The sequence below is a fragment of the Zingiber officinale genome, chromosome 10A (genome assembly GCF_018446385.1).
Source record: "Zingiber officinale cultivar Zhangliang chromosome 10A, Zo_v1.1, whole genome shotgun sequence".
NCBI lineage: Eukaryota > Viridiplantae > Streptophyta > Magnoliopsida > Zingiberales > Zingiberaceae > Zingiber > Zingiber officinale.
Genome location: NC_056004.1, coordinates 63,262,617 through 63,275,411, shown reverse-complemented (window position 1 = coordinate 63,275,411; position 12,795 = coordinate 63,262,617). Strand labels below are relative to the sequence as shown.

At 30.9% G+C, this 12,795-nt stretch overlaps 1 protein-coding gene across 4 annotated transcripts in view; it reads left to right on the top strand.

The window, feature by feature from the left end:
* The window catches only part of LOC122027823, an 84,160-nt gene that overhangs the window by 32,641 nt on the left and 38,724 nt on the right, over positions 1-12,795 (top strand). For 3 of the 4 annotated variants that reach the window (XR_006124533.1, XM_042586831.1, XM_042586833.1), the window contains exons 5-8: positions 1,894-1,948; positions 4,968-5,055; positions 5,539-5,657; positions 6,630-6,755. Coding sequence is in view for 3 of the 4 variants with exons in the window: in XM_042586831.1 (XP_042442765.1) it covers positions 1,894-1,948; positions 4,968-5,055; positions 5,539-5,657; positions 6,630-6,755 (388 nt within the window). In the remaining variant the exon portion in view is untranslated. The remainder of the gene's footprint in view (positions 1-1,893; positions 1,949-4,967; positions 5,056-5,538; positions 5,658-6,629; positions 6,756-12,795) is intronic. The other variant, XM_042586832.1, reaches the window with a different exon arrangement.

Genomic DNA, 12,795 nt, shown 5'->3' with positions numbered 1-12,795 from the left:
ACCATTCATACAAACCATACCTAGTCTTAAAAGCAGTTTTTCATTCATCTCCCTCACGCATGCGAATTTGATGATAGCCAGACTTCAAATCAATTTTAGAGAAAATGCAAGAACCATATAGTTCATCTAGCATATCATCTAATCTAGGAATAGGATGATGATACTTTACCGTAATTTTGTTGATTGCCCGGCTATCAACGCACATTCTCCAAGTTCCATCCTTCTTAGGCACAAGCAAAACAGGAACTGAACAAGGACTCAAACTTTCTCGGACATACCCTTTTTTCATCAACTCTTCAACTTGCTTTTGAAGCTCTTTCATCTCCATAGGATTGCTCCTATAGCCTGGTCGATTAGGAATGACTGCTCCTGGGATGAAGTCAATTTGGTGCTCTATTCCCCTAAGTGGTGGCAATCCATCAGGAACTTCTTCAAAGACATCATTAAATTCCTGCAAAAGAGATTTAACAACACTAGGCAAAGAAGGGTTAATATTGTTAGTGTTGAAATAAGTCTCCTTATACAAAAGTACAATCATCGGCTGTTGAGAATAAAAAGCTCTCTTAACCTCTCTTCCGTTTGCATAAAAGCTCCCTTTTTTACTCTCTTGTTCTATTTTTTTTGTTTCTTTTTCATTTTTTTTTTCACTACTCTCATCTTTACTTTTTCTTTTCTCACACTCCTTTTCTTTTTCATTTTTTTTCTCTCACAATCTTTTCACTACTCTCTTGCTCTATTTATGCCCACAGATTTGAATTTGATAGTTTCTTTCACAAAACAATCATAAGATTTTTCTATACTTTTTTTCTACCAATTCAAAAATTCATCGCTCTCAATTTATTCTATTGAATTCAGATCCAAGGGCATAAATACATTAATGAGTCTTCTACGAGTCCATTGATTTTGATTTGAAGTATTTAGAGTTCTCTAGGTTCATTAGCTAATTTCATTCGAGATGAAATTGGTTGATGGACCTATACCATTTGAAAATTCAAAGGTTTGATATTTTTTGAATTAGGGGAGTCCTAGGAACCCATTGGTGGTGTTGGTTACTGAATATCATTGTTTTAGGCCTTATAATATGATTGTGACAAATTTTATCGAGCCATGCAAGTTTCAAAATTCACTACTCTCAATTTATACTATCGTATTCAGATTTGAGGCCATGGATATATTAGGAAGGCTCAAGGGAGTCCTAGGAATCCATCGGTGGTGTTGGTTAATGAGTATCATTGTCCTAGGTCTTATAATGAGCTTATGACAAACTTTATCAAACCTTTGTAAATTTAAAAATTCACTGTTCTCAATTTATGTTGTCAAATTCAGATTTGTGGGCACAAATATATTAAGGGAGTTTCTAGGAGTATATTGATTTTTGTTTGAAGTATTCGGAGTTCTCTATGTCCATCAGCTAGTTTCGGATGAAACGGGCTTGATGATGTGAAAGAAAGAGAAGGGGCATTTCAAGAATATGCTGCGTGATTTAGGTATTATGAAAGTTAGGCATGCAAAATGATAAATTTGAAAATTGCATGCATGGTTCACTAAAATGTTTTTTTTTTTAATTCTTTGTTAACATAATTGAAGCAATGTCAAAAAGTCTTTTAAAGACACCAACTCAGTTGTATCTTTTAAAGCATCTCCATACATTATTTAATATTGTGAGGTACCCGATCACATTCTAACCCTTATGCTAGGATTTTAGTGGGTCCAGATTTAACTGAGGATATCATAACTATATTCGTTTCTGTAAACTTATGAAATAAATAATATACTTATTCATTAACATTTTTGCTTTTATTATATTAGCGCGAAAATGAAGTTTGCTGATACAATCTTTGCAATTGTTTAAAATCTTTCTTGAAAGCTAATCTATTTTTGTATTTTGGCCAGAATCGCACCTCGTTCATTGATTCTCTTCAACAAATGTCTCTTACTTGAAGTTACGGTATGGTAACTGGTCAACTAAGTTTTTAGACTTATTCTACTCTTACTCAAGCTTGAAGGTTTCTAATAGAATTTGAAGAAATAAATATTTGATTGCAATATACGGAAATAACCAGTCCACGGATATACATAGGATGTTATAAAATCTGAAACATAAAAAATGCAAATGTGGGACTAAATCCACTAGGCCTGTAACTCTATTAAGTCTAATAATATCTTTTGATACTATCTTCCAAGCTAAAGCATAGATACTATTTATGTCTAACTTATTACATAAACTAAAGCAACTCTCATAAGCACAACATAAATTGGGCATGGTGATAGTGAAATCATTAACCTCCTACTCACATGTAGTCAAGAGTTAAATAGAGGAAGCAACAAATGATCCTTGACCTTAGATTTATAAAGCTCTAGAAATACTTGATGAAGTGCAAAAGGAAAATAAACTTGAATTAATGAGGCATGTAGTTAATTTCTTCCGACCAAGGAGTTAATGAAGCATGTAGCTAATTCCCTTCGATCTCATATAGTTAATAGTGCATGCAGACAAAGATTGCTTTGTCAAACCATCCAACAAATCGATGAGAGAGGTTAAAGAGAGAGGACATAAGGAAATTAGGGTGAAGAAAGATCTTGATATAAGTAAACAAGGAATTAAAATTTTATAAATTTTTAGATGATTAAAAAATATGAATGGATTTGAATTTAAAATTTCGATTTTGAACTGATAGGCAATTGTTCTATTTTGGGTATTGTGTAGTTTGGTATCTTTTAATTTAGGAGTATAATGGGATAATTGTATTTATTGATTTTTAGAATTTGTTTCCTAGTTTATTTAGGGTCAAAATTGCAAAGTTATTCCTTTAAGTGTATTAATTGTAGGATCAAAATAGAGGCTATATGGGTTGAATAGCCTATCCTTTAATTTGTACAAGACGGTTAGTGAGGTAAGCAAGAGACAACACAAACACAAACAAAAAACAAATATGAAGATAAGTATAGAAACAATGTAGATAAAGGTATTTACATGGTTCGATAGACCTCGGCTCATACTCTACAATTTATGACCCTTTGACGAGTCACTCTACTAAATCAATTAACTTTCTCCTTCTCGAATTTCTTTCCACTAGTTCAGTTATTATTTTGAGCTTCCAATTGACTACTCTTTGCCACACAATAGCTTTACTAATTGCATCAATCGATTGTATCTACCATCGGGTCAACTGATCTGGATTATTGTCATTGTAATAGCTAATCACTTTGCAACAACTGGACAATTACTTCAACAATTGATTCAATTATCCATCAGTTGATATACTATAGAAGCTTTGAGATCATTACTTATATCGATAAATTAATCTTTCAATTGTACAACGAAATTATTTCTTGAGTTGACTCAAATTTGTGGAGCAATTGACTTATTTGGTTGACTAGATTATAAACAGAGGTAAATGCAAACATTGTGCTCCCTTTTCATCTATCTTGACTTGACTAACCAGTTGACTCAAGCTTTAGTCAATTGTGTTACTGATTAAGCCAATTCTAATATTTAGTTCATGCTAATCTAGCCCATAATAAACCCTATTTATATTAATAATATCATCCTCAACTTTGCACAAATAAAAAACACTATGAATATCTTTCTCAGGGACTTCACATTACTAAGAAACTTTGCTTCTGGGTCTTACTCTTTTGTTAAACATCCATTCACCCTTGATATGTAACTTTTTATATTGCAATTGCAATACTTGTGTAAGTAACCTATAGCTGCACACTTGTCACACCTCATTAATAAGCATCACACATTCTAACTTAAACCCTTGTTTAAATATCAAAATCATCAGAGATATGATTACATCAATAATCTCTCCTTTTTATGTTTAACAACTCATTTAAATTTGATGATCTAACTTAGATTGTAATATAAGTGAATAAAAGTTCTTAAATGATAACTCCCCCTTAATTAAAGTTATAACTCCCCTTTAATGTATCAACATTTCTTACCTATCCTTTCATAACCTTTTCCTCCCCCTTTACCATACATCAAAATAAAATTAGGATCATGGTTTGAAATCTTGTATTATATTGAACGAAACAGTCGAAACTTATCGTGATGATAAATTACCGAAACTCAAAATTACTCGACTATTCTATCTTGTGTTGTTGTGTCAATCATGTCCATTAGTATCATGTCGATTAGTATTATGTCATACTAACATTAGTCACCATTTGACTTGCTATAAACATGTGAAGATAAATTAAAATAATTTTATTATTTTTTAGAACAAAATAATTTCAAAATTGTACCATTCCATATGGGAGTTAGGAATATAGATGTGTCCTCTTCTTATTCTCTTTTTCATCTCCTTCCGTATTTAATTCTCCACCGACACCATATATCGAAACCAAAGTTTAAAATCTCAACCCATGCTAAGGTTTAAGTCATAGACCAAAACAATATAGTTTTGGTACCGTATTGTGCCGGTTTTAGAGAGGTTTATACAGGAAAATTCTGGGAGAAGACTTAATTGCTCGGAAGTTGAATTATACCATTTGGAAATGGATATATGTAGGATGCTAGTCGAGATGGGGGCCTATTGGAGTATGTTAGAGAAGAGGAAGAGTTCTAGACAACATGAAACAGAAGGAGAAATGGGAGGAAGAGGGGACAATTATAGGTGCACCTCTGGTATGAGTTAAGAAATTACAAAGCTATGAATTAGGGTAGACAGTGACATTGCTGCTTTAATGTCATGGTTGGATAATTACACAGTACAGGACTATACTTAAAACAAGATGTTAGACTCTGAATTGTCATGACTGCTAACATAGATTGGTTTTCACTGCAACATATAATGGGTCTTTTATTCACTCTTCCATCATTGCATTACTATATTTTCTGCATATAACTCTTAATAGTATATGGTGGTTAACTTATTTTTTACTTCAACAGTATATCATACCTTTACTTTGTCATGATGGAAGAGCCTTATGATTAAAAGATGCATGTTTTTTTGCAGCATGTTAAGCATTACAATTCCTTCTCTGAAATGCTGCAAGTAGAGATTCTTGCTAATGTCCTCCCAGGGATTATGTCTGTTGAAGATGGTAATAGACTCATTCCTTATATGGATTTGTAGAAACTATGGATGTAATGGCATTTTACTTGGTCGTGCTTAATAATATCATAAATGCACCTAAGCATTGACCTTAACAAAGGATTCAAATTAATGCAACAAAATTTTGATTATAGTTGATTTTAAAGGTCATTCAACTATGGCAAGTTCAACATTCAAGTATCTTAGGTGTGAGGTTCAACTACTAGGGTAAAGCCATTTTAAGATTCTTCATAATATTGTTGAATAATTTACCATTTTTGACTTTCTGTAGTTTTCAGGATCTTTAAATATCAAGGTTTTCAGTATGCTTTTTTGTTCTAGCTTAAGATGAAGGTTTATTTGAACTTGAGTAGGTTGCAACATAACTTATAGATAGTTAATTTCAGTAACATGATGATTATCACAATTTTTTTATCTATATATTCATGAACCTATTTGACCTAATAATGGAATTCTTTCCTTTCCACTAAAGGGATCCAAGTCTACCGCAAGTTCTATACAGAAGAGAAGGAAATGTCAAATGGTGTATTGGCTATCTCTGTCAAAAGATCTGCTATTCAACCATACAATACCTTGGCCAACTTTCTTTATGTGCGTGATGGTTTGTTACTTCAATTTGAATAATTAATTAAATAAATAAAAACAATGTCAAATTGGCATAGAGTTTAGGCAGAATTTATGATGTGAACTTGTGTACATCCTAGGTAAATATAGTTTTACCCAGCCTAAGGTATCTTTGATAAAACTTTACTGTTATATAGCTGATTATAGTAGTTTCTATTATACAATATGGCATCTAAATTTGAAACCAATTGGATTCATTTTTATGCCACTAAAAAAGTAAATTTCTTCTATATTATATGGTGTATATAAGTGAAACAAGTTTATCAAATTTTTCCCGACCATACAATCTGTTCTTTCTTTATCTTTTCTTTCATCAATGTTTTGCTAGTCATTTCTGTTTCTACATTACATGTAAGAGAGGTAATATACATAACAGTGGATTCTTAGGTATTCATAAGATAATCAAGAGTATGTTGTCTTGTTGATCTCAAACGCCTTGCCACATTATCCAAATATTCAAAGGTGATATTATCGTTTATTCAAATTAATCTTTAATAATGTTGGATAAATTGGAATTTGTGGTTGGTAGTTTTGGAAACATTGGTGGGAAAATATACAATAGTTGGGATGTCATGCAAGGTTATTTCCCTGTTTTTTTTTTAATTTGATAAAAAACAATTAAAAGAAAATTAAAATAGGCATATAACCAAAAGAGAGGCCCTATTGGAGAGGTGGGGACCTTATTCTTATATCTTCCCAATCTTTTAAAATATGATGTTCAAAGGAGAGATTTCTGTTAGAATGCATAATAAAATTTCATTAAAGAAACAAAGTCCTTGGTATTTCCATGTAACTTGAAAACATATAATCTTTTGTGATGAGATGATTTTTACCTTATGTTTTTTTGCATGTCTGAGAAGGCCCATTTTGGATTATTTTCAATTTTATATGCTGGACATTAGAAATTGAAACTTATTTAGCTTTTCATTACACAATCAGGGACTTGGTTATGATGGAATAGCTAATCTTCTTGGGCTGGTGCACACTGTCGCAACAGTTCCTGATGCATTACCGCCACCAAGATCATCTTTGATATCATCATCTATGAAACCGGTGAGGCCAAATGTAAGTCAAATTTTCTTTTTCCTTTGAAATAATCTTGTTTCAGATTTGAAGCCTTGTTTTTCAGATTCACTATTAACATTCATTTTATTGAAAATGCTTTTCTAGTAGTCTGAGATATTCCAACTTGGACCTCTAATAGCAAGCATCAAATCTGGGACATACAATTTCTAAAATTCACTGGTAATCACATTCTTTTAGAACTTGAACCTAAGATTGAAGCCACTGGATCCAATGCAGATCTCAGAAGATATATGATGCAACAACAAAATTGATCTAATACCACAATTTAAAATAAGAGAAAGTGGAATATAAATTAACAAGAGAGGATTGAGTCATTTTAAAAGGCCCCCCAATATTGGTCAAGTTAGATAAGAAATAATCTATCCTAATAACTTCTAAACGAATAAATAATTCTTCAAAATAACTTGTACCATTCTCCTATTTTTGTCTTGATTGCTTTAAATGTTACTTCTTAGAAACTATTAAAATCTACCATTGATTCCTTTCCCTTCTACAGCCGTCCACGAGGGTAAACACGGAATCCTTATTGCAATGAAGGATGTAGTGGATGCAGTGGAGACATAATAACAGTAGCAAAAGATAATTAAATATAATATAATTTTTAACCATATATAATATATACTATTCTAATTAAATATGATCGAATTAAATTATTCTATATAGAAATTTAATTTAATTTTAAATTTAACAAAATAAATCCAAATAAAATCAAGTTTAAACCTACATGATCATAATCGACATCTCTAGTTAACTCCACTTAACTTTAAATAAACTTTTACCCAATTTTAATTTTTAAAATAGTAGGTAAATTGAACTTGCTTTAGTATTTAAAAATAATTTTAAATGTAAATTTGTTAAATAAGATAAAAATTAGTGTTTGAAAGATTTTTTGGTTGTTCTAATTTTAGTGTAGTCAATAGAGATCGAACAAAATAATATTAGCATGTGATAAAAAAATTAAAGAATATATTTTACTAAACTTATCTTAATTATTTGTATAAATTTTAATTCAAGCTATTATTATATCATTTTTTAAAAAAGAGAAGAAATAAATTTTATTGCTTTTATCTAAATTGTTTAACATTTGAAAACTTATAAACACTCATTCATTCAAGAATTATCATATAATATAATATATACATTATATCAGTAAATAAAATATCAGTAAATAAAATATCATCTCCTTATCTTTTACTATAAATAGAAAATTTAGGCAACACTTTTGCACATTCTCAAAAATACAATAATTACATTAATTCATGAATAAATTGAAGTTTTCAAATATATGTAATATATCTAAAGATGCCAGAACCTAAGATCATCCTTATGACTATTATATGTATTGAAACCATATCATTCCGGTCATAAACCAAAATTCCAATATAACTCAAAATTTTAAACCTGAGTCCCAATAGATGTTAATGTGATAAACGACACACTAAATCTCATTGGTGTAGGAGGTGCATTTGAATAGGAACCAAACATCTCTTTGGAAAGGAAGGAGGATATATTTTCTTTTCCATAGTTTGTGACTAAGAAGTCATATAATGATTGTCTACAAAGGATAATATACACGATATATAGTGGAAAACCATCACACTATATCTCATTATTGTAGGAGCCCAATTGAATATAAACAAAGCATTTTTACGATGGAAAGGGAAGCTTGTTTTGATCTACCCATACAATTTTAAGTACTTAGGTGAGGTTCTCATGTTAGGTGGATCCTAGTCTCTTTGTGGTGACAATACTTATGCAACTCTCACTATCTATAATAATTTACATGTTTCATCTCCACATCATGGATATATATGTCAAATGTTGGTGGACATCCATGTGGATTGTTATGCATAAACTTTGATACTTTTACAATTTTAAGTTTCATAGATTTTGTATCATCTTCATCTATGTGTATAGTTTGTTTAGATAATTAATATCTTTATTTTCATTTCTTTCTATTGAACAAACTAAGTTGTCTAAGTTAAATCTTGTGGGATCAAAAGAAGGCCAAGGGGTTGAATAGCCTTAAACAAAATTTAGATGCGACGAGAAGTGTAATTTTGTAAAAATAAAATCAATTGACAATTAATGAAATGCACAAAAGAAAAGAGAGTGGGAGACAATGCTGACTTGATTTTTATGGGATTAGGCAGCCCCTAAACTCTTGTTCCACGGCCTATGACCTTTTGGTAGATCACTTCACGAATTCCACTAGCTTTCTCCTTCTTAGAAATCCTTTGGAAGGGGAGAAACCTCTTTCAATGCTTACAAATGAGTAAAAAAACTTACAATGAACGGATGAGAGAGTTTGAGAGATTTTAATAGAGTAGCTTTGCTATAGAAGTGATTGATTTCGTAGCCAACATGCCCTATATTTATATGCCTCTCCCAAGCTTCTAAGAATCCTCTAAAATCATCAGTTCTTCTCTGCATCAGTCCACTACTTTTCAGCGTCAGTCAACTCAACTGGTTGGTAACAAGCAACTGCATTACTCATTCTCTTCAATCGACTATTTGTGTCCATAAATTGACCACTTTAACAGTAGCTTTTAGAAACAATTATTATAATGTACTTACTATTTCATTATCACTGATTAATGGTCCATAAGTTAACTGCTTATGGATAATGGTTGTTACAACAAACTAATGATTCTATTGCAATTCATTAACTCTTCTTCTATTTGACTCAAAGGACCATCAGTTGATTGCTAATATAGATGGTCAAATAGGACCTTCTTGTTGAGTAGTTAGTCGACTAACCCATCAAGTGATACATAGTAGCGGTGACTGACAAGTTGCTGACATATATGACAAGCTTAGTGTTTGGGTCATCTGCTGAGTCGACTAGAACATTAATTAAGTAAATTCCAAGGTTTTTATTTGAGCCTAATCTATTCTTCGATTTTTAAATTTACATGTGCACCCATGCTAATCGTTGCACTCTAGAACTTTTGTCTGGAGTCTTCTTTGCCTTGCTAAGCTTTTCTATGACCAATCGAGACCTCTTCTTGCAAGGCATTCGATGATCCTTGATCTGTCAAGAATTCCTCATGTTTGATATCTGATCACCATTGATTTGTTGAGACTTCCTCTTACTAGACTTCCAATCACCCTTAATATTTCGGGACTTCCTCATGCTATGCGACCTATTCCTGTATACACTTGTCACAAGCTTAACAAATATATTTTCTAACTTAACTATTTGTCACATCAACAATCTTGACCCTTTTCGATATTTGACAACCAAATTAAGTTAGATCATAAGAGTAATAAATATGAATAAGAACAATATGATGGGTATGAACATGAATATAAGAAATATAATCATGCTAGATAGGCAATGAAATTTGAGCTCCCTTTTATTGTGTCAATTTTAACTATTCTCCCTCTCAATGTATAAATATTCTCAACCATTCTCCCTCTTTGCCACACTGGACTAATTTTTGTAGTTGACGGTTCTTTTTGTAGTTGGTGTCTATCAGGTTTTAGAAAATTATAGAAAATTCTATAAATTAAAAATCTATGAAATTTTGCACACATATTTGTCTTATAATTATGTATCCAAAATATAGGTTTTTATATAATTTTTTTTTTATTTTTATGCATTTTGGTACAAAGCTTTAAATAGGTCAATTTTTTTAAAAAATGGCTTGAATTATGAATCAAGTCTATGGTATATACTTGTTCTTTTCTATTTATGTTTAGGTTGTTGAAAATATGTTTATGGGTACTTAAAAATCCCTTGTGAGGTATGCCTTTCTCGTAATGCTATTTATAGTTATCATATATGTCTAATTAATGTTGCACATATGGAGTTCTCTTCTTAGTGAAGAAAATTTGGGTTTAGGTAGTAGCTTTGTGAAGATGCCGGCAAGATTAGATTTTTGACTGAAATATGTGAATTATACATCATCTCTTGCCACATGTTCCCGTATAAAGTGGTGTCTAAATTCATTCTGCTTAGTTCTAGAGTGATGTATGAGATTTTTAGTTAAGTTAATTACACCCATATTGTCATAAATAATTTGTACATTTTTATCTACACCACAATGCTTAAGGTATGAACATCATCCATAGGATTCGGGCTAGACATCCACCTAGGGCTAGGTATGCAACTTCGGTGGATGACCGTAAGACAATGTTATTTTCTACAGCTAACATTGAGTGAGCATCCTTGGAGTTGGCACCCTCCATTTGTGCTCTTATTGAGTTTACTACCCTTTTAATTTAAGTTTGAATACCCTAGTAACTTTAAGTTAACACATTCAGGGTACCATAAGCTTACATTCATTATTTCTTTTTGTTTTCTACCCTCTTAGTATATTTTGTGAAGGTTGCAAAGGTGCCATTTTTATGCCTTAGAAAATTTACCTAAGTGAACCTAGTATAGTCATCAACAACAATATCGCATAACTTGTCTTTATCATATGATATCTTGGATAATCCTTTCACTAATTCTTCCTTAGCTAATTTTGTGATTATCTTCATGCTAACATAGCTAATCCATGGTTTAAAATTTCAAGCCGTATTGGAGTTTCAGTTTATGACCGACACGATACAATTTCGATATCGTATTGTGTCATGCCGTGCCAATATAGTTTTGATATTTTTTTAATATAACATATATTAATAAAAACATTTAACTTAAATATTTAAAAAAATATGAAAAAATAAAAAAATATGTATGATATATAAATAAATTTTATTATATATTTTTAGAATTAAAATAAATAATATATATATTAAATTATTGTTATAGTTCTATTAGGGTCTAATAAAGCTTATTTAGATTATCTCTACTATAGCTGAGAGTTAATTAAAATTATTAAACTAATTTTTAATTAAAATTAATCGCGATGACACCAACACGGTCGAGGGGGTTCCACGATGCCTCCACGAGCCATGCTGGTCTCTGTGTCATACCAGTTAGTGGGCAGAACGAAATATTTTGCCTATGCCACTAGGTACGATACAATATTTTAAACCACATAAACACTTAAAATATATAAAAATATTAAAAATATTTTTTTTTAAAAAAAAGAACAAATGGAATTGTAATACTCTCATATGATAGATAAATAAATAAACTAAATAGTTAATAGGATAATTTTATTAGGATTTAATTAAACCTATTTAGATTATCTCTATTATAATTAGGAGTTAATTAAGTTTAATAACGTAAGTTTTAATTAAAAAATTCTAGCCCTGCGTTTGTATCTCGCTACGCCTGGGGTGTCAGGAGACGAAGCACTGGAAGGTGACTTGCCTATGTAGAGTGGTATCGAGTTTTGATAATTTAGTGGAATGAAACATTTTTGTTGTGTCACCCGACATACAAGATTTCAAACCATGAGCTAATCTCCTATGTCATTGCTAATATTCTTGTTCTTTAGTAAGATCTTATTATATCTTGTTGCTTCTTTTGCCTACTAATTAAGTTCTATCTAAATTTGAATACTCAAATAGATTTTCGCTAAAATTTCAGTTTTGTATTTGGTGTCATATAGTTAACTTATGTTAAGTTATACCTCATTCCCTTAACTAGAAATATGAAATTTGAGTTTAATTCAATATCTCTTGTTCCTACAAATCTAAGTTTGTCATTGTTACCAAATGAAATACTACCTTTATTCTTATGTCTAATAGTTGAAAATTTACTAGTATCGCCTAGTCATGTGCCTTAGCAACTATTTTCAATAATTCATTGGTCCAACCTCTTTTTGCCTACAAAGATACCCAAAAAGTGTTAGGCCAAGCAGTTAATAAGTAAGTGCTTGGGAATCCAAGCTTTAACATGCCTAGATTTTGAAATAATGCAAACATAGAAGTACTAGAGCAATTAAAGAATTATAAGATTTGGGTAAAAACACTAAAAATAAGAAGAAACTCAGAACTAAACTATATATATTATTATCTAATGAATTACAGGAACATATATTTATAGTTATATGTTTACCAGAGATAAAGATAAGCTAGAGATAAAATAGGAGATAAACTAGGAAGATAAGCTAGAGATAAA